At 38.3% G+C, this 23067-nt stretch overlaps 2 protein-coding genes across 3 annotated transcripts; both read left to right on the forward strand.

Annotated features, from left to right (window-relative positions):
• Nucleotides 1–1775: 1775 nt before the first annotated feature.
• Nucleotides 1776–8618, forward strand: LOC110749938 (Nucleoporin, Nup133/Nup155-like protein). 2 transcript variants are annotated; one of them, XM_021950154.2, is made up of 8 exons: nt 1776–2076; nt 2246–2361; nt 2456–4285; nt 4814–5532; nt 5641–5796; nt 6257–6593; nt 7107–7174; nt 7787–8618. In XM_021950154.2, the coding sequence occupies exons 1-8, from the start codon at nt 1907–1909 to the stop codon at nt 8336–8338; spliced, it is 3948 nt and encodes a 1315-aa protein (XP_021805846.2). In that variant the 5' UTR covers nt 1776–1906; the 3' UTR covers nt 8339–8618. The 2 variants fall into 2 exon arrangements, with proteins under 2 accessions (XP_021805846.2, XP_021805847.2); XM_021950155.2 differs by having other exon boundaries at nt 1777–2076; nt 5644–5796.
• Nucleotides 8619–11576: 2958 nt separating this feature from the next.
• LOC110749941 (calcium-transporting ATPase 12, plasma membrane-type-like) lies at nt 11577–20446 on the forward strand. Its single transcript, XM_088250908.1, has 4 exons — nt 11577–11725; nt 14916–15313; nt 15439–18987; nt 19605–20446. Exons 2-3 carry the CDS (start codon nt 14930–14932, stop codon nt 18190–18192), a joined length of 3138 nt encoding a protein of 1045 aa, XP_088107034.1. The 5' UTR covers nt 11577–11725; nt 14916–14929; the 3' UTR covers nt 18193–18987; nt 19605–20446.
• The last annotated feature ends 2621 nt before the right edge of the window (nt 20447–23067 follow it).

Below are 23067 nucleotides of genomic sequence, written 5' to 3' on the forward strand. Positions count from 1 at the left end.
TTACATTTTTATCCATTGTATCGGATTGCAAAGCGATATTGGACAGAAGGAAATCCAACACACACCTCAGGTACAAAGGTTAATGCTATTAATCGCTTGAGCTAGATACGTGCCCTTCACAATCCATTTAAACTTTTATTCTTCTATATATAAAAAGCAAACAAATGTAAAAAAAAAAAATCTAAAACATTACTCCATATAGATCATAATCAAACAGAAATTAGATAAGAAAAAAAAAACCTATTGACATATGCGTGAAACGTAAATCAAGATACTAGTAAGACTAAATTCATTTGAATTCTAAACCATAAAAAATTATAATTGTAAATGTCGAAGTGAAATGAGATCAAAACAATTGGAAATAAAACCCTAATTTAGCCAAGGAGAAATTCTCATTAGTACCCCTTAAGGTAATTTATAAATTTGGTTGGTAAATGATTTAATTTTTTATTTTGGTTTGATGCATGTCAAATCATAGAGTAATTGGCTATTAATAATACAGCTTATGACGTTTACTATAATAACTTTGTCTTAATTATTTTGGGACCATTATGAAATTATTACTAAACCAGCTTCAATTAAGGTGCATGTTTGGGCCCACGTGGGCCGGCCTGAGTTTGATTGAACTGGAAGACTACGAAGGCGACAAGTTGGACCGACCAAATCGAAACCATGCAGACGGTCAATGAATCTTATGGTCATCAGATCGGACGGTCGTGACGGGAGTTTCTTTGAAGCCACAGTAAACAACTACATGTGCAACACGTGTCCATACCGTCGCTTACGTTGCGCTATCATTGTCCCTGGACCACATTACCAAATAATAACCCTAAATCAGTAATTAGAATTACATCACTTCCTTCTTTTAGGTGCTTATTATATTGTCATTTGTTGTCTCCCCTTTTGATCTCGCACCCACTTTTTACTGACTTTCTATTACAAACGTATGCACCACAAAGATTATGAAAATAACTTTTCTTACCTCTTTTGTATTTTTTTGATGTAAACTACTGTAATATAAAAGAAAATTTGAATTCTGGTATAAGGAGACGAGCACATTGTCCTGACAAATTAGCTTAACCCACGTATACTTCATCCAAAAAAAGTCAACACGTGAAAATAAAAGTAAACTGTGAGTAGTCAATGTTGTACAAACAAATGTTGTTTTACTTATAACTCATTATTTCTATAGTTAGTTAAGACTTCGTATTAATATAAACCCTAGTGTCATTATAAGATATACTTGTGGATATGGATTGGGTATTTGTATCAATGTGGACCTACAATGGGGCCAATTCAAGAGGTGGGTTAAACAAGACCTTCTTAATATGCTCCTATGGACCTAATCCATATTATATATATAGCATGGGCATGACTCATGAAAGAAGACAAAAAGGACCCAACTTAAGAAGAGCCCAATTTTATAGCGACATAACATATATGGAAATGTATGAATGATTTTTTTAAATTTTATTATAATTTTAATACAAGCGATATTCAAAATTACAAGGATAAATGAGGGGGGTTTTTCACACACACATTACTAATTCGAACTTGAAATCATGGTTTACAAATCAATGTATTTTTTTACTGGACTAGACGTCATTGGTGTGAATGGTTTTTTTATAGTGTTATGCTGTGTAATGGTTAAATTTATATATCGTTAAACATGCTTTGATCTAATGGCTTAAATTTGTGTAATGGTGTTGGGCCCACCACCATAAGTATCCTTAAGTCGTGAGGTCGCCCACACCGGATCACCCCGCCATCAAATTTCCCCTCTCACTCAAGAGACAAGACAATTCAAGCGCTCGCATTTTCCGTTTTTCAGCTCACAGTGTATCCCTAAACCCCAAACCCCCAAATTTTCCCTCTCTTTTTTCTCTTCGAGCAAAAAACCAAACAAATGTTCACTCCAGGAACTAAGCGACCCAATGTGAACCCTCGTCGGGACCCAGGATCTCCCGCAACTCCTCTCGTCGAGAACCGGCGACCTGTTTCCGATAACCCGGTCCCGAACCGGCCCAGTACCGGAACTCCGGCTCCCTGGGCTCCTCGCTTATCTGTTCTCGCCAGGTACTCGTCTAATTTATTATGCATTCGTTCTTTGAATTGCTGAAATGAGTTCGTCGGTTCTGCATGTGGGCTTAATTGTTGGTTTTAATAGGATATGGTAATTGGAGAGTTGGGTTGGTGAATGTAAGTGCTGATTTTCAATCGTTTGTGTTGTTTTGTGTTTGGTTAGAGTTTCACCAGCGAACCAAAGTGAGAAAGGGGATGAAATTAAGCCTGTATATGTTGGAGAGTTTCCCCAAGTTGTTCGTGATGAACAGGCCAGTATGGTCCAGAAGCATGTTCATGGTTAGTAGGGTTTACTCCATGAGCTTGGTTGTTGAATGAAATGACTAACTGTAGAATGGTATCCGATGTTTTCTCATTTTTTTTCTTCTTGCAGGTGATGCATATGTATCTGGTGGAATGGAGAGGGGAACATCTCTGGCATGGATTATATGCGGAAACAGACTCTTCGTGTGGAGTTATCTGTCTCCTGCAGCATCGATCAATTGCATTGTTCTTGAAATCCCTGCAAATGTTTTTGAAGGTGGGGATGCGGGCAGAAGTGGTGGGAACTGTTGGTTGCTTTGTGTTGTCAATTGGGATAGCACGTCTACAAGAACAAAGAAAGTTGTTAAACACTGTAGCTCTGCTGGTATTGTATTGTGTAACAAAAAAACTCGAGCTGCAGTGTACTGGCCTGACATTTATGCTGAAGGCAGAACAGCCCCCGTTGTTAGTGTTGCAGCCTCTGATGAATTGGAGGCAAATTCTTCACCTATTGATAGGAAGACCACCCCAAAGCGACAGCAACTAATTATGAGGCACAGGAGTAGTTTGACTGGGTTTTGTACATTTAACTCTTTGATTGCTTCTGCAGTCCCTGATTCCCAGAATATGTGTGTTGCCCTTGCCTGTAGTTCAGATGGCGAGCTATGGCAGTTTCATTGCAGCCCATCTAGTGTTAGCCGTAAGAAAGTATATAGGGACAATCAGACTCTTTCCTCCCAAGGGGGTGACAATGGTCAAAACCTAGGGAGCAAGGGTTATCCAAGGTCACTGACCTGGTGTTTTCCAAGTCTTCCTATGCAGGAATCTAACAGGCAGTTTGTTCTTCTGACAGATCATCATATTCAATGTTTTAATGTTGAACTTTGTGCTGAATTTGTTGTGTCAAAACTCTGGTCTCATGAGATAATTGGCTCAGATGGGGATCTGGGCATTAAGAAAGATTTGGCCGGGCAGAAGCGAATCTGGCCTCTCGATATGCAGGTGGACTATCATGGTAAAGTGACTACCATTCTGGTTGCTACCTTCTGCTTGGACCGGGGTAGTAGTTCAAGCTACACACAGTATTCTCTTTTGACTATGCAATATAAATCTGGAATGAGTGTAGAGCCTACCCATGAAAGAGTTTTAGAGAAAAAAGCACCTGTGCAAGTGATAATCCCAAAAGCAAGAGTAGAAGATGAAGACTTCTTATTCTCCATGAGACTGCGGGTAGGGGGCAACCCTTCAGGATCAGCAATCATCCTTTCTGGTGATGGAACAGCAACAGTATCTCATTATTTTAGAAACTCTACAAGGCTCTATAAATTTGACCTACCTTATGATGCTGGAAAGGTTCTAGATGCTTCAATTCTTCCGTCTACAGATGATGGTGAAGAAGGGGCATGGGTTGTACTCACCGAGAAGGCAGGAATATGGGCAATACCTGAGAAGGCTGTTATACTTGGTGGGGTTGAACCTCCTGAGCGAAGTTTGTCACGTAAAGGTAGCTCAAATGAAGGATCTGCACAAGAAGAGAGAAAAAACCTTACATTTGCAGGCAATTTTGCTCCTAGAAGGGCTAGTTCTGAAGCATGGGATGCTGGGGATAGACAAAGGGCTATGACTGTAAGTGCGCGTCAAACTGGCCAAGATGAAGAATCAGAAACTTTACTGAGCCAGCTTTTCCATGATTATCTTTTATCTGGGCAAGTTGATGCCTCGTTTGAAAAGTTAAAAAATTCAGGGGCATTCGATAGGGACAGAGAGACAAATGTTTTTGCGCGAATGAGCAGATCAATTGTTGACACTTTAGCTAAACACTGGACAACAACTAGAGGAGCCGAGATTCTGGCAATGGCTGTAGTATCCTCCCAACTCATGGATAAGCAACAGAAACATACAAAATTTCTCCAGTTTCTTGCTTTATCCAAATGTCATGAGGAGCTGTGTTCGAAACAGAGTATGCCCTCATGCCTATTATATTTGCAATGTTTTATCATTTGATGTCAAATCCTTTCCAATTGACATGGCATATATTGAAACTTGAAAGTTCGTGCATGCAATGGTGTAGGTATAGCACACATTTACTTCCACGCGTGCTTATCTAACCCACTGTGCTCAATCAATTTCTTTTAGGTTGTCAGATATTAACACATAAAGTTATATTTTGTTACCATAGTTTAATTTATCAAAAATAAAAAGATTGTCAGATATTAACACATAAAGTTATATTTTGTTACCAGAGTTTAATTTATCAAAAATATGATTTTCAGGGAATTTTTTCTTTTTGGTGCTGTGCTCATTTGATAATTTTGTCATCAGAATATCTATTGGATACACGGAGTATATTAATTAGTGTCTAGATGACAATATTTCTTAAGGTGTCCTATCATGGGGGTAGAAGGCCTATTGAGGAGTATATTGATTTGAGGTTCAGTGGGGTGCTGTTGACCAACTAAATTATGTTTTTATGTTTCCTTTCTGGCAGGAAATTCTTTGCAAATTATCTTGGAGCATGGTGAAAAGCTTGCTGGAATGATTCAACTAAGGGAATTGCAGAACATTATCAGCCAGAACCGCTCTAGTGGACTTAACTCCTCCCATTCTAGTCCAGAAAATCAAATATCAGGTGCTCTCTGGGATCTCATTCAATTAGTTGGTGAGAGAGCCCGCCGGAATACTGTTCTTCTGATGGACAGGGATAATGCTGAAGTCTTTTACAGTAAAGTTTCTGATCTTGAGGAAGTGTTCTCATGCTTAGACAAACAGCTAGAGTATGTAATAAGTGCAGAGCAGCCATTTGGGATTCAGGTCCAGAGAGCTTGTGAACTGTCAAATGCATGTGTTACTATAGTTCGTACAGCCATGCAATACAGAAGTGAGCATCACTTGTGGTATCCGCCACCTGAGCGCTTAACACCTTGGTATTGTCTAGCTGTGGTGCGCAATGGGATGTGGCACCTTGCTTCCCTCATGCTGCAGCTGTTAGAGGCATCTCAACTTGATGTGTCTGCAAAATCAGATTTATATACTCATCTAGAAGTGCTGGCTGAAGTTCTGCTTGAGACATATGCTGGTGCTGTCACAGCTAAAATTGAACTAGGAGATGAACATAAAGGCTTATTAGATGAGTATTGGAATAGGAGGGATGCACTCCTAGACTCGCTTTATCAACAAATCAAAGATTTTGTGGAAGTTGGGCATCAGGTATTCTTTGTTTATTACTATTATTGTTTAAATTTTATTTTAGCTCAACGGTATCTCTTTGTGATCCTGGTGCTGGATAAGTATGCATCTTTGAATTTATTGTCTTAGCAGAATTTAAATGAAGGAACTGATGATCTAAATGAAGAAATTCTTGCGAAGCTTTCGTCATGTTTGCTGCCCATGGCAAAACGGCATGAATGCTACAGTACTTTATGGAAAATATGCTGTGACCTGAATGATTCTGGACTACTAAGAAATCTGATGGTATGACAGTTATATTTTCTTTGGCTTGTTACTTGTTTATTTTCATTTGTTTTCTGAAACTTATGGAATGGTTTCTCTGCTGGAAAGGTTGTTCTGTGCTAGTGTGTAGTATTAGTCCGTTGGAATTCATTTAACCATTGAAGCATAGTAACCTGCGTTGGTTGTTTCTTGAAGCTCTTCCTCTTAATGGTGCCACAGTTCTGAACGTTTACCTTGAAGCTATTCTCTTCTAATTAGAATAATTCTTCTGCAACCTTTTTCATCATTTCAATGTGTAGTCCTACTTAGAAGTTTGTTATTTTTAAGGATTTCATTATTATGTTTCTGTTTAAACTTAAAAACATAGGTTTTCTCTTGATCATTTGCTTTGAAGATATTGTTTGACGTGATTTCTGTTTTTTCTTGTTTTCTTGTCTTATTAGATGTCTCTTTTGTTTTCTGAAAATGATTTGTTGTATAGCATGACAGCAGGGGACCTAATGGAGGGTTCAGTTACTTTGTGTTCAAACAACTTTATCTAAGGAGACAACTTTCCAAACTGCTTAGGCTTGGGGAAGAGTTTCCTGAAGAGCTATCCATATTTTTAAAGTATCATCAAGATCTTCTGTGGCTTCATGAAGTGTTCCTTCATCAATTTTCTTCAGCTTCGGAAACTCTTCATGAATTAGCTCTTTCTCAAGAAGAAAGCTCAATTTCAGAAGCTGAAGAGGGGACTGGTCCTGAGAATCTGACTATGTTACCGAAACTGGCAGACAGAAAGCATTTTTTGAATCTCTCAAAAATAGCTGCAATTGCAGGTATATTTTATCCTTTGGCTTTCCTTAATAGTTTCTTCATATAATTCCCCTCTTCTTGCGCGTTTTCATGTTTTTCTTTACACTGCATACTCCATATGTTTTCTTATTCTTTTAACTGTTATTTAAAGAGAGTTTTATTTTTATTGCAAAATCAACTTAATATAGTAATTTGTGCAAACCATCAAGTCAAGCCACTTGAGGACTTCCCATTCGATGAGAAATTGGTAAATGCCTCTGTAGTATAGCAATCAAGGGTTGCTAGTTGTGAGATATATTTTGGTTTCTGTGTAGTCTTGATTTTTATGAGTGGTTTTGTCATCTAAAAGACCAAGTAAAACTTCCGCATGTTAAGAATTGCTACATGGTTCACTGCTTTGGGGTGTAGGAAATGCTAATAGTGTTTGGGCATGGGAAGATATAAGAACATTACTCGGTAATTTTATTTGTTTTATTTTAGCTTGAGCATTTATACTGGGGATTTGAGTGTTATATAGTTGTTTGCTTCATTGGCAGGTAAGGATGTTGATTCTGAGACCAAAGTGAAGCGCATTGAGGCTGATTTAAAGATTCTGAAGTTGCAGGTCTGTTGTGTTTGAAAACAAATTTAATTGCCATTTTTGTTTTTAGTTGAAGGGTCTTCCTGATTATTTTTCCCTTTTTAGCGCTTTCGTTATTTGGGTATCAGAATTGGCAAATCAGTCTTGTATTATCATGCCTTCATTGAAAATAAAAAAAGAGAGTAAGGATTCTGCTTTTTATGATTGGGTTTGGGTTAACAGGAACAATTCATGTGCTATGTTTGTTGCCCCTTCCTCCCTTCCGCCCTTCATATTCCACGCTTGGTGGCAGTTCCATGAAAATTTTCTTTCAGTCATTGCACTTGCGTGATTAGAACCCAAATTCTCAATGGTGATGTTGCATTTTTAGTCATTTGTATTAAATTAAGGTTGTGCCTTGTTCTTCATGTGTCCTTATTGAACAAGGCATATATAACAGAAATTTTCATCCCTCCCACTCTAGTTATTAAGGCGGAAAGTAATTTATTTTATTTTCAAAGATAGGACTTTTGGAAATCAGTAGTGATCAAGCAAAGCCTTGAATTATGACTTATTTTTTAACTCTTGAATATGATGAATCTCTTTCAACTATGTCCATTCACTGTCAGTCTTCACCTGATACATCATCTGTTGCAGGAAGAAATAATAAACCTCCTTCCTGATGATGAAACAAAGCAAAGCCTTAACACAAAGCTACTTCATCCAGAAGATCTTATCAAGCTGTGCCTTGAAGGTGAAAAAAGTGCAGAGCTGTCACTGCGAGCTTTTGATGTATTTGCATGGACCAGCTCCTCCTTCCGTAAGACCCATGCAAACCTTTTAGAGGATTGCTGGAGAAATGCTGCTGATCAAGATGATTGGAGCAAACTCTATCAGGCATCGGTATCTGAAGGGTGGGGTGATGAGGAAACCTTGCAGAACTTGAAAGACACAGTGCTTTTCCAGGCATCAAATAGATGTTATGGACCAGAAGCTGAAACTTTTGGAGAAGGGTTCGATGAAGTGTTGTCACTGAGACAAGAAATCACGGAGCCTCCAATCATGAAGGATTCGGTTTCTTCTGTGGAAGCAGTCCTCATGCAGCATAAGGATTATTCAGAGGCCGGGAGGCTGATGCTGACCGCAATCATGTTGGGTAGTTTACAGGACGATAACATAGAACAAGAAGGTCATGTGCCAATGGAATGACAGTCAGATTAGTATGAATCATGGTGATGAGTTCCTGGATGTGTCATTGTGTTTTTTTTGTTGATACACTAAGATTCGTAGTGTACTAGTCGACAAGTTACAGGCTTACAGCTAAATTTTCTCTTTTTCTTTTTCTTTTCCCTTGTGAAATTCTCCAACCAAGTTTATACGAACATTTGTCAGTCTACTCTGATGCTTTACTGGTTGTCAGTTGTAAGAATTTTCTAAGAAGGCAGCAAGTTTTCTTTCTATAACTATATATGAACATGGGAATTGAACCTGGGATTAGAATCCGCGGTAATTCATGCAATTAGTTGCATTATCGGAAATTTCTGTCAAATTTAAGGATGCCTTTATTAGTTTTTAGGGAAAACAAAGCGTGACAAAATCAGACCAAAATTGAATAAATAAGAAGGAAAAAAGAGTGAAGTTTCAGCGTTTCTTTCTTGGCCGCGTTGCCTTCCATTACCTCCAAAATACATATAAATTTCAAGAAAAAGAGACTTATTTTCGTGCGGAAAAATGCATGATGAATTTACCGGGAAATACTACTGGTTTTGTTGATGAATTACGTTGAAGCAGAATGCTTTTTTCTTCTTCTTCTTCCATTGCCAAGTTCCAACTACTTTTGCAATCTATTAAAGCTTCTTATCTTTGGTCAAAAACTACTGCGGCAGGCAAGCCAAAGTGAAGAAGAAGAGGGTCCCCTGCCAATGGAGCGACAGTCGGTGTTAGTATTGAATCATGATGTTGGGTTCTTGAATCGAATCTCTTTCTTGCTACTTCTATAATTAATAAAATCTTCAAAAATGCATATATGAGTTTAGTCAAGTTGGCTAGCGGATGTGCTTCCCACTCTGCACCGAGTTCGAATTCTACCTTCTCAGGTTTATATCAGTTTAAAGTAGATTATCGCTTGTATATATAAAAGAATTTCAAAAAAAAAATTTCTTCAAGTAATTGATCATTTGTTTCCCTTTTTTGTTCTTCCCATATAAAATTGCTCTATAAGGAAATATTTGTCAGTCTATTATACGATGCTTTACTCGTTATCAGTTACTGAACGATTATATATTTTGAAGTGGATATTTTAGGTTATTCTTACATAAAAATTATCCAGATTGAGAATTGTTTGGTCATCCTAAATGTGAAGAAAAATGTTGTTCGATAAATAAAATTGAAAAGAAGATGCGGATGATCAAATAACTAAATAATTTCCGATTCAGCTCAATTTTTTTTTAATGTTAGGTAATTCTTGAAAGAGAACTTAAAAATTGAACGGTTTCGATGCTCGATTTACAGCCCATAAATAGGGTTTCCTTGTTTTCTCATAGAAAATCCAAAGTCCAGCCTCTAATGCAAAATCTTTTTTCGTAGGGTTGGTGCTGAATATCTTGGTTTGGAATTTGGAAGAGGTTTATTGAACAAGAGACGACCCCAGACGAAGTCGAGACAAGCAAGTCGAATACTTTTTACTACAAACCAAAGCAAAGACTTTGTAGACTGCAAAGACTTGGTAGATTTTGTTATGTTTGGAGACTTTCACATTATCTCTATTTTTTTTCTTCCGACACATGACCTGCTACTATGCATGAATAAATACATTTAGGCCTAGTTTGGGATTGCTGTCACTTTTAAAAAAAGTTGCTTCTGCTGTGCTTTGAAAATAATTAGCTGTAAAGTAAAGCAGCTCCATGTTTGGTAAACAATATTTTTAAAGTGCTGTTAGTACAAAAAGCAGTGTAAAAAGCGTTTGGTAAATTTTAATATAAAATTGTTGTAACTATGAATAATGACTAAAATAGACATGATGTTAAAAGTGTTATGTACTAATCAAGTGATGGTAGTTGTAGTGATGGAGTGGAGGTGGAGGTGGTGGTGGTGATGAAAGTGGAGTTGGTGGTGGTGGGGATGGCAGTTGTGGAGGTGGTGGTGGTGGTGGCAGTGGCAGCATGGTGGTGGTGGTGGTGTTGGTTGTGTAGGTGGTGGTAGATTTGGAGGTTTTGGAGGAGGTGGTGGTTGTGGTGGTGGTGGAGGAGGAGGTGGTGGTGGAGGTGGTGGATGAGGTGGTGGTGGCGGAGGATGAGGAGGAGGATGTGGTGGTGATGTTGGTTGTGGAGGTGGTGGTGATGTTGGTTGTGGAGGTGGTGGTGGTGGTGGTGGTGGAGGATGAGGAGGATGAGGATGTGGTGGCGGTGGTTGTGGAAGTGGTGGAGTTGGATGTGAAAGTGGAGGTGGTGTCATTTTTTAAAATGAATGATGGTATTTTGGGAATTTAAAAAATTCATCAAATGTTCATCTCTGCTTCTTTTGAAAGCAGCTTTGAAAAGCAACTTAGAGCCTGCTTTTAAAATAATCGGGATATTTTCTTTTTACCAAACACCTTAAACTTCTTAACTTTAAAGTGAAGCAGGTTTTTTGCCAAAAAAAGCAATCCCAAACGGGGCCTTAATCATATGAGTACAAGCAAGCCTCGTTGCACTTCTTACACCAAATACCAAATACATTTCTTGCTTGTTTGTGACTACTTTTTTAAGAAGCAATTCTGCTCATTAGCGCTTTTATTATAAAAATGTTGAAATTTTTATAAGAAATTTCAGTGCTTCCTGGAAAGCACTTTGGAGAGTAATTCCTAAAGAAGCTCATGGCAAATACTTCTCCACAAAACGCTTCTATGAGCTATAAGCACTTCTAAATTTTTCTATCATACGTTGTCAAAAGGGCTTTTTCAAAAATACTCCAAACAAACCCTTCATTTTCTTCAAAATTCATATTGAATAGAAATTCAAGAGAGAATAAGAGTTCTGGTCTTATCTATGCACAATAGAACATCCAATCAAATTTTCAGCATTAAACACAATGTGGCAATATGTCAACCAACACTTTTTTAATTTTTCTCTTTTGAGTACAGGCACAGAGAATTTTCCACACTCACCGCGTGCCAAACGCGTAAAGTGGCAAAGCCACACCACCACACCACTGAATTTCTCTACAAAACAATACAAAACAAAGAGAGAGAGGCTTGCATTACATAATGTCACATAACAAAATATAAAAATAAAAATAGGCTCCCTAATGGTATTATAAATCAAGTTAAAATTATAATCTCTAGGGAAATTAATTTTCTGGGTAATTTACTATGTAGCTTCCAGGTCGCTTCCTTTCTGGGGGCAAAATTGTCAAATGCACATATCTAGGCCTATAAATTCCCCCAACCATCACTCCATTAATCACACCACAACCTCTAGTCTTCATCCTATTTCTATCATTAATTGCAGTGTCTTTCTCTGCTATGCATTATTCTGGGGAAAAAGGTTAATATAAGCACTTTCCAAACCCAGCACTCAACAACTCCTTGAGCCTTCCTCAATTAGTCATATACGTACGGTGAGTCCAATATTCCTGCCAAAAGTACCACTAATCCATGAGCAAACACCATTTGCTTAGTTTATTCTGTCCCTGCATCATGCAGGATCTGACATTGGAGAGACTATTTGCTTAATCTTTTTTGTGTTGAAGTGGATCGACATTTTATTAAGAAGAAGCTTGATGCAGACATATTAATGAAGGAAGTCTCTTGTTATAGCTTTCCACAACTCTCTTGGCAAGTTGGGCATTGGTGATATCTATGCACCAACTTGAGGGGGAGTGTTAATTATGTAGTCAATTAATGTGTTAATTATGTAGTCAATTAATGTTTGGCACCTACTATGTTTGGCACCTACAATATTTGGGGGGCTTGACTAGGTTGGTTGCCTAACTTGGTTGGTTGCCTAACTTGGGGGGCTTGACTAATGTCTTAGGAATTTGTATATATATGTGTTGATTGTAAGTAATGAAACGTTAATTATGTAGTCAATTAATGTGTTAATTATGTAGTCAATTAATGTTTGGCACCTACTATGTTTGGCACCTACAATATTTGGGGGGCTTGACTAGGTTGGTTGCCTAACTTGGTTGGTTGCCTAACTTGGGGGGCTTGACTAATGTCTTAGGAATTTGTATATATATGTGTTGATTGTAAGTAATGAAACATAAGTGAAAAATCAGAAAATATTCTACAACTCTCATTCTCTCTACACTTTCCACTCTCTACTCTCAATATTCTCTATGTTTTGGCATGGTATCAGAGCCTATGGCTAATCCTTAAGATCCTCTATCAAATTGAGAGTCGTTGGCGTTTTTTTTTCATGTTGCTGTAAATTCTCTTGTTTCTGTTAAATTTCCTCTCTTTATTTGTATGGGCAATAAGTCCCTTGGCCACGATGGCATAATTTGTTTCCTATGGGCATTACGTTCCTTGATCACCATGATCTCTTTCCTCCGTGAGCCTCATCATCGCTCACCGAGCCATTTCCTTTCCTCCGCGAGCCTCGTCACCGCTCGCTGAGCCTTTTCCTACTCGGCCTTGTCTCTGTCATGCCGAGCTACACTACTGCCGTTGTTCCCTTTGCACAGCCACTCTGGTGTTTGCATCATCTCTCAAGCTCTAACGAGCTTCCTTATGTTTTTTCTTTGACTTTTCTGCTGGTCTCTATCTTCTTTGCTGCTATCTTGAGCTCTCTTTCTCCTTCTCGTTTTTTAGCACCCTTTCTTTGTCTCTTTTTTTGGTGGGTTCCTTTTTTGTTTGTTTGTTTCTTATCACATATTGCCTTTCTTCATCATTTCCTCTTGTGCCCACGTGATAGGTGTCTTACTTGTTACATTCCATTTTCTTAATACTACTATTCTCTTTTTTATGGTTTCTTTTCTCACCACCAATCTCATACTTCTTATTTTATTCCCTTTTATTTCCTTAAATTATTTCTTCCACTCTATTTCCATCCAATTTTTTGTCTGGTATATTTCTTCTCCCTTGTTGCCTTTCACTTTTCTCTGTGTTACCCACGGGTGTTTTCTCCTCATCTCTTCGTTCTCATGCACACCCACGCCAATAACTTGGCTTCCGTTTCAACACCTCTTACACTTGTCCACGTCACCTACCCTATCTATACAATATTCATCCCTTTCTCTCTATGTGTGCATACACGTCATCCACCTTCATTCATTTTTAATCCTTCTTTCTTTTTGGGTTGCAGACTCTTTTCCATCTTTTATTCCTTTTCTCCAGTTGTCGGATGCCCATCTCCATTCCACCTTTCCTTGCATTTGTTTCTACCACGAGACTGGCATGTTTGAGTCTCTTTACTATTATTTCATTTTCTCTTCTTCCAAATCTCGACCCTCTACCAGTGTCAGATTTGAGGGGGAGATAGATGCAACTTTATTTGGGTGCTGCAACTTTATTGTCATTACCGGTGTTGCTTTCTCCAAATCTCGACTCTCATACGTCGTCGGATTTGAGGGGGAGTGACACTGCTGCTCATCTATTCCGCTGCCTGCAATTCAGTTACCTATCTGCCATGACTGATTCTTCTACATCTGAGCTTCAGTCAGCTTCTGTTTCTCAAGTGCCACTGCTTTTATGGTTCTGACAACCCCTTCTCTTCAGGGGGAGAGGAGGAGTGAAGAGAAGTTGTGTCTGCAATAATGGAAGTATTTGTGACGCTGCTAGTATTGTTGTTGCTGCTTACACCATCCTTTGATGGTGCCAGCTCTTGCCTTTTGTGTCCCTTTGCTGTTAACAGTGTTGTTGCTCCTACCTGTTATGAGAGTTGTTGGGGACAGTGTTGCTGGGGATAGTTATATTGCTCTTGCTGGTACCAGTGTTGCTCTTGCTGCTGCCAGTGTTGTTGTCTCTTGTTGAGGACAATGTTGTTGTTGCTTCTACTGTGTCCTTTACCTTACCTTTGTCGTGTTCACAGGGTTTCTGTGTCCTTTGCCGTGTTCACAGGGTTTCTGTGTCCTTGCCGTGTTCACAGGGTTTCTGTGTCCTTTACCTTACCTTTGCTGTGTTCACAGGTTTTCTGTGTCCTTGCCGTGTTCACAGGGTTTCTGTGTCCTTACTGTGTTCTTTGCTTTGCCTTTGCCTTGTTCGCATGGTTTATGTGATCTACCGACCAACCGGCTGCACTTGGATTTGGTGTTGCCACCGACAGACCGAAATGATTAACTTCAATGTGGCCTTTGCTCCACGTGTGGCCCACCATGTAGTGGTCCCACGTGAGGGGGCATGTTGAAGTGGATCGACATTTTATTAAGAAGAAGCTTGATGCAGACATATTAATGAAGGAAGTCTCTTGTTATAGCTTTCCACAACTCTCTTGGCAAGTTGGGCATTGGTGATATCTATGCACCAACTTGAGGGGGAGTGTTAATTATGTAGTCAATTAATGTGTTAATTATGTAGTCAATTAATGTTTGGCACCTACTATGTTTGGCACCTACAATATTTGGGGGGCTTGACTAGGTTGGTTGCCTAACTTGGTTGGTTGCCTAACTTGGGGGGCTTGACTAATGTCTTAGGAATTTGTATATATATGTGTTGATTGTAAGTAATGAAACATAAGTGAAAAATCAGAAAATATTCTACAACTCTCATTCTCTCTACACTTTCCACTCTCTACTCTCAATATTCTCTATGTTTTAGCATTTTGAACTTTTTTTTTTTGGTCTGACCATTTGTCTAATTTTGTAGTTGCACCAAGAAACATGTACCGAGAGCCAGAAACAGATGATCAAGATTCCGAAGGTGTCTGCAGCAGCACTTCATCTGTTACTGCTGGCTTGCTCATTCAAACCATCAACACTTCTGGCCAATACGTGCTGCGCAAGAGATGGCTTAGATATATTGCTCTAGGCGTTTTCATCTCCTCACGCAGTAAGAAAACCAGATTGCCCCTTGAAGCCCCTAGCTATGAACCTTTAGAAGCACCAGCACCACCGGCCCCTGCCCCTGAGCATGCGATTGACATCCCTCTTCAGGACCCGTTTCTGAACAAGGTTGCTGGCATTGTGAGAGAGAAGGACTTAAATGCACTGCGAGGACTTGGTGGTGTTGATGGCATTTTGCGAGATCTCAGGTCTCACCTTGAGGTAGAAAAAAAATAAGTAGAAAAAAAAAAAAAAAAAACTTCTTATAATCTTATGCACTTGATATTGATAGAGAATGATTGAAGTTAACTTTGTTAAGTTAATCATATTCGTTCTTTATATGACAGGATGATGCTGTTGATGGTGGTCAAAATCCACAAGGATGGAACACGACCAAGTCCCCAGTTGATGCAAAAAGCTTCTCATACTTCTTGTTGAAGGCTTGCAATCCATATACAGTTTTTTTCCTCTTACTCTCAGCAGGGTTTTCGTTTGCCATTGAATTCATGATGCAAGGAGTCAAACAAGGGTGGCACGACGGTGTTGCCATACTCTTTACGGTGTTCTTACTTGTTGCTTTCCCTTCAGTGGGGAACTACCTCCATGAGAGAAAGCTGGTGAGGAAGCACCTGCTGGACAGGAGCAGATTGATGGTGAATGTTGAAAGGAGTAACGGAGAACCTACATCAGTTAACATATCTTGTGTTGTGGTGGGCGATATAGTTCATTTGAAGGAAGGAGACCGTGTCCCTGCCGATGGTTTGTTCATAGATCATGGCGAGGACTTGATGTTGGATGAGGTATTGAACCCCAAAATTGATTGTGACCAAAACCCGTTTGTGTTGTCTGGTTCAAAGGTTATTAAGGGCCATGGTCGCATGGTTGTGACATGTATTGGTGCCAGTACAGCTTTTGCAGAGATGCTCAGCTTGGGGACTCATCGTAATCCAAACGAAAAGACACTGTTACAAGATTTGATGGACAAGCCAAATGCTTGTATGGATTATCTTGCGGTTTGTGTCTCTCTACTGATTGCTCTCGTGGTGCTAATACGGCTATTATTCTTCAGGAAGCATGACAATTACAATGACAGGACAGAACTGAAAGGGGAAGTTTCAATGAACTTTGTAATGAGGATCTTTGAGAAAATTTTCTTGAAACCTCAAGGACGGGTTTCCACTTTAGCAGGTGTTCTCGCAACCGCGGTGATAGGGATACAACATGGAATGCCTTTTGCGATTACAGTTGCCCTTTGTCAATGGAAGGAGAAGGTGGTCCAAAATCAGGCAAAGCCTCAGAATCTATCAGCTTGTGTCACCATGGGACTAATAACAGTCATCTGCATAGAAACAACTGGTGAGCTAATGTGTAGCCAGGGCGAGGTTAAGGAATTTTGGTTGGGTGGAAAGGATTTGTGCAGTGATGAAGTGGACTCTGAAGCTGATCAAGTTGTTCTTGAAACACTGCATCAGGGGATTTCTGCTACCCCATCCCCAACAAATGATTTGCTCATTTCTTGGCTGAAGACCAGATGGGGTGCTAACTTGGGGTTATTGAATGAAACATGTAATACTGTTGAGCAGTTGAGCTCTGATGAGAAATGCAGTGGGATTTCAGTGAGGAAAACTGTGAATAATGAACAAATTCTGCAGTTGCACTGCAATGGGGATGCATCAACAATATTACATAAGTGTTCACATTACAATGATAACAGAGGGGAAAGTCACACTATGAAAGACCAGAACAGAAGATTTAAGCAGGTGATTAATAAAATGGAGGAGAATGGTCTTAGGCCCATTGCATATGCTTACAAGAAAACAGAAGTCCAAGAACCTACAGAAGATGGGTTGATTTTGTTGGCAATCGTGGGTGTTAGACGCCCATATCAAGAAGAGCTTAAATTGGCAGTGGAAGCTCTTAAAAGGGTTGGAGTAAGCATCAAATTGGTGTCAGAGGATGAGCTCTCAACAGTGAGAGCCAGGGCTTCACAACTTGGAATCTCCCCTGGTTCAAATGATATGGAAATTGAAGGAGAAGTTTTCCGAAGACTGGATTCCATGGAAAGGCAGGATAAGATGGATATGATCTCTTTGATGGGAAGGTCCCTCCCTAAGGACAAGTTTCTCATGGTGGATCGCTTAAGGAAAAAAGGTCACATAGTTGCATTCTATGGAGGGTTGACCATAAGCGACACTCTGACCTTAAAAGAATCTGATGTAGGAATCATAGATGATATCCGGAGCACAGAAATGGCTAGAGAGAATGCTGATCTTATAGTTAGAAATGTCTGTTTACTGGCCCCTATTTGGAAGTCTGGTGCATGTGCTTACCACAACATTCAGCAATTCTCTCAACTTCACCTCACTGCTTGCATATCCGGGCTACTGATAACCTTAGTGGCAACAATGCATTCCGGAGAGTCCCCATTATCCGCAATTCACTTGATTTGGGTGAACTTGATTATGTGCCTTCTTGGTGGCCTCATGATGGTGATGGAGTTACAAGGCCCGGAACTACTCACTCAAAGACCTGCAAAGAGGACTGAGTCACTTATAACCAAAGTCATTTGGAGAAACATAGCAATTCAAGTTTCATCTCAGGCTTCTGTCTTGCTGATCTTACATTTCATGGGAAATGCAGTACCAGGCATGGATCAAGGCGTCCGGAATACGATGATTTTCAATACTTTCACATTGTGCCAGGTCCTTAATCTGTTGAGTGCCATGCACTTGGCGAAGAAGGAAATGCTAGTTGTTGTCCTCCACAACTATTGGTTTCTGATGGCTTTGGGGGCTGTTTTGATCATGCAGGTGATGATTGTTGAGTTTGGAAAAGGGCTAGTGAGTGGTGTGAGGTTGAATGCACTGCATTGGCTGATCTGTTTCCTTCTTGCTGCTCTTTCATGGGGGTTTGATTGGACCTTTAAATTGCTTTCAGATAGCATCGAAAGAACAACTTCGGCATTGATGGTGAATTCACATGTGGGGTTCTCAAATAGGAGGCGCAGATTATACATATCTATTTGGTTGTTCCTGATGTTCTCCATATCGTCATATTGTTTTCACCCAGTTTCTAAGCTCGCTAGCACATATATCAGTTAAATTGGAAGTCTCCCACGGAAGTGTTAACAAAGTTAATAAACCATGTAGTCATCTTGTGGTCTGTCTGTGTTCCTAAGTGTTCTGCACAATGCCATCTGTAAAATGTGAATAAGTTATTCTCCTGTCTTTTTACTATGAGCCTTCGAGACAATAGACCCGAATGCTAATAGATATTACATTGTAGTTGATCATAGACAATGTAGGTGAGCTTATGTTATTTACTCTTAGGGACATTCTCCAATAAGTATTTAAGTTAAGGATTGACTACATACTTTTAATCTCAGCCGTTGGATTGCATCTAAGAGAATACCAACACATTTAATGAATGCAATCCAACGGCCGAGCTTAGAAGTACGTAACCAATCCTTAACTTAAAATACTTTTTGGAGAATCTCCCTTTACTCTTCTTCCACTGCAAACCATTTCTGCCCTGCTATGGTTTGCTGTTGTTTTGTCAATACTGCGGCAAATTAACCTTTTCACAGCAGCCAAGGAACAGTTCGAATTTTAGAGGTTGGCGTTTTTTACCTCAAGCCTACAAAAACAGCCAAGGAAAGTTTATGCTTTCATGATTTCATCAGTGGGGCCCTATTAAATATTTGTCTTTTGGTTGGAGCTGGCATGAGCTTTTACAGTACAACTAAACTTGTGGCCTGCGTTCACCAACCACAAATATTGCACCAATTTGCCTGCCACATGGCTAAGAGATAACCTGTCTCTCACTAGAACAATCAGTTTGGAAATCTAAAGATTCTGAAGCGCATTGAGGCTGATTTAAAGATTCTGAAGTTGCAGGTCTGTTGTGTTTTAAAACAAATTTAATTGCCATTTTTGTTTTTAGTTGAAGGGTCTTCCTGATTATTTTTCCCTTTTAAGCGCTTTCATTATTTGGGTATCAGAATTGGCAAATCAGTCTTGTATTATCATTCCTTCATTGAAAATAAAAAAAGAGAAAGTAAGGATTCTGCTTTTTATGATTGGGTTTGGGTTAACAGGAACAATTCATGTGCCATGTCTGTTGCCCCTTCCTCCTTTCCACCCTTCATATTCCACGGTTGGTGGCAGTTCCATGAAAATTTTCTTTCAGTCATTGCACTTGCGTGATTAGAACCCAAATTCTCAATGGTGATGGTGCATTTTTAGTCATTTGTATTAAATTAAGGTTGTGCCTTGTTCTTCATATGTCCTTATTGAACAAGGCATATATAACAGAATTTTTCATCCCTCCCACTCTAATTATTAAGGCGGAAAGTAATTTATTTTATTTTCAAAGATAGGACTTTTGGAAATCAGAAGTAGTGATCAAGCAAAGCCTTGAATTATGATTTATTTTTTAACTCTTGAATATGATGAATCTCTTTCAACTATGTCCATTCACTGTCAGTCTTCACCTGATACATCATCTGTTGCAGGAAGAAATAATAAACCTCCTTCCTGATGATGAAACAAAGCAAAGCCTTGACACAAAGCTACTTCATCCAGAAGATCTTATCAAGCTGTGCCTTGAAGGTGAAAAAAGTGCAGAGCTGTCACTGCGAGCTTTTGATGTATTTGCATGGACCAGCTCCTCCTTCCGTAAGACCCATGCAAACCTTTTAGAGGATTGCTGGAGAAATGCTGCTGATCAAGATGATTGGAGCAAACTCTATCAGGCATCGGTATCTGAAGGGTGGGGTGATGAGGAAACCTTGCAGAACTTGAAAGACACCGTGCTTTTCCAGGCATCAAATAGATGTTATGGACCAGAAGCTGAAACTTTTGGAGAAGGGTTCGACGAAGTGTTGTCACTGAGACAAGAAATCACGGAGCCTCCAATCATGAAGGATTCGGTTTCTTCTGTGGAAGCAGTACTCATGCAGCATACAGATTATTCAGAGGCCGGGAAGCTGATGCTGACCTCAATCATGTTGGGTAGTTTACAGGACGATAACATAGAACAAGAAGGTCCTGTGCCAATGGAATGACAGTCAGATTAGTATGATTCATGGTGATGAGTTCCTGGATGTGTCATTGTGTTTTTTTTGTTGATACACTGAGATTCGTAGTGTACTAGTCGACAAGTTCCAGCTAAATTTTCTCTTTTTCTTTTTCTTTTCCCTTGTGAAATTCTCCAACCAACTTTATACGAACATTTGTCAGTCTACTCTGATCTCTGATGCTTTACTGGTTGTCAGTTGTAAGAATTTTCTAAGAAGGCAGCAAGTTTTCTTTCTATAACTATATATGAACATGGGAATTGAACCTGGGATTGGAATCCGCGGTAATTCATGCAATTAGTTGCATTATCGGAAATTTCTGTCAAATTTAAGGATGCCTTTATTAGTTTTTAGGGAAAACAAAGCGTGACAAAATCAGACCAATATTGAAGAAATAAGAAGGAAAAAAGAGTGAAGTTTCAGCGTTTCTTTCTTGGCCGCGTTGCCTTCCATTACCTCGAAAATACATCTACATTTTAAGAAAAAGAGACTTATTTTCTTGTGGAAAAATGCATAATGAATTTACCGGGAAATACTTCTGGTTTTGTTGATGAATTGCGTTAAAGTAGAATGCTTTTCTTCTTCTTCTTCTTCTTCCCAATATTGCCAACTACTTTTGCATTCTATTAAAGCTTCTTATTTTTGGTCAAAAACTACTGCGGCAGGCAAGCCCATGTGAAGAAGAAGAGGGTCCCCTGCAAATGGAGCGACAGTCGGGGTTAGTATTGAATCATGATGTTGAGTTCTTGAATCGAATCTCTTTCTTGCTACTTTTATAATTAATAAAATCTTCAAAAATGCATACATGGGTTTAGCCAAGTTGGCTAGCGGATGTGCTTCCCACTCTACACCGAGTTCGAATTCCCCCTTTAGGTGTATATCAGTATAAAGTAGATTATCGCTTGTATATATTTAAAAAAATTCAAAAAAAAAATTTCTTCAAGTAATTGATCATTTTTTTCCCCTTTTTTGTTCTTCCCATATAAAATTGCTCTATAAGGAAATATTTGTCAGTCTATTATATGATGCTTTACTCGTTATCAGTTACTGAGCGATTATATATTTTGAAGTGGATATTTTAGGTTATTCTTACATAAAAATTATCCAAATTCAGAATTGTTTGGTTATCCTTAAATGTGAAGAAAAATGTTGTTCGATAAATAAAATTGAAAAGAAAATGTGGATAATCAAATAACTAAATAATTTCCGATTCAGCTATTTTTTGTGTGTTAGGTAATTCTTGAAAGAGAACTTCAAAATCGAACTGTTTCGATGCTCGATTTACAGCCCATAACTAGGGTTTCCTTGTTTCTTATAGAAATTGCCCTTGAAAGTATTCAGCTCTATATACGGTTACTGTTTAATACCAATATCCAAACTGTTGTTATTTATACTCATTTCATTTATAGAATATCCAAAGTCGTGCCTCTAATACAAAATCATTTTTCCTAGGGTTGGTGCTGAATATATTGGTTTGGAATTTTTAAAGAGGTTTATTGAACAAGACGACCCCAAAACGAAATTAAAAACACTAATCTATTTGTTAGTGGTTACTAAGACGAATTAAGTAAAATAATGAATATTCGTTAATATACTAGACAAGACAAGCAAGTCGAATACTTTGTCCTACAAACCAAAGCAAAGACTTGTGTAGATTTTTTTATGTTTGGAGACTTTTACATTCTCTCTATTTTTTTTTATTCCGACACACAACCTGCCTGCTACTATGCATGAATAAATATCATTTGAGTACAAAAAGGCCTCATTGCACTTCTTACACCAAATACCAAATACATTTCTTGCTCGTTTGAGAATACTTTTTTTAGGAAGCACTTTTATTTATTAGCGCTTTTATTATAAAATGTTAAAAAATTTATAAAAAATTATAGTGCTTCCTAGAAAAGCATTTTGGAGTGATTCATGAAGAAGCTCATAGCAAATGCTTCTCCATAAAGTGCTTTTATGACTGCTTCTAAATTATTTTTTATCAAACGTTATTGTTGTCACAAAAAATATGTCGTTTTAAATTTATAAATACTCGCAAGCACACGAATCGGATATTGTATAGACGTGTAAGAATGAGGTCGTACTGAAAAATATAGAAAACTAATTAAACCCAAGTTAATTAAATTGCCAACCTAGTTGAATCAAATGGTGATTTGTTTGTTGATAAAGAAAATTAAATAAAGCAAAAAAAAAAAAAGGAAATGAAAATAAATGAAAATAGAGATTAAATTAATGAGAAAAGTGACTAAGGTATTATAATCCACACCACTATTTCATAAAACTCTAATTATTTACCTGTTAATTTCTATGAAGTAGCAATCTAGAAGTCAACCTGTTGCTTTCTCAACATATATCATTTAAACCCTTTAATGATATGTTGAGAAAGCAATATGTTGACTTCTAGATTGCTACAAATTCTAAGCATCACATGTAAACAAAATTTATTTAACTACAAAGTATCAAAGTTTCCTAAGCACCCTATGTGAAAAGGGTTATTTGAATGACAAGAGATCAAAGAAATTTGTATACTAAAAATAAAAATCCAAGGATGTATTAATAAATCGAAGTGGTAATAGAAGTGGTGAAAAGAAAGTTAATCTACTAATCATGTGAAGTGAAAATTATAAACATTGAATAATATAATTTGGAAACTAGAAGATAAAAACTAGAACTTCATTTTATAATGATGTTTCATTATTAACAAAATTTAACTAGACATAAATAAAATAACAAAATAATTACAAGATAAAAACTAAAGTGGAAATGAAAAAGGAAAAATTGCATCATTAACCCCTTGGATCCTTGCATGTCGACTCCCCAAGGTTCTCTTCAATTCTATTGCATTTTCTCTCCTCTTTCTTTCTCTCTCTTTTTCCTTCTCCTTGCTGTGTAT

This window comes from Prunus avium, chromosome 3, assembly GCF_965620075.1.
Source record: "Prunus avium chromosome 3, drPruAviu1.hap1.1, whole genome shotgun sequence".
Lineage (NCBI taxonomy): Eukaryota > Viridiplantae > Streptophyta > Magnoliopsida > Rosales > Rosaceae > Prunus > Prunus avium.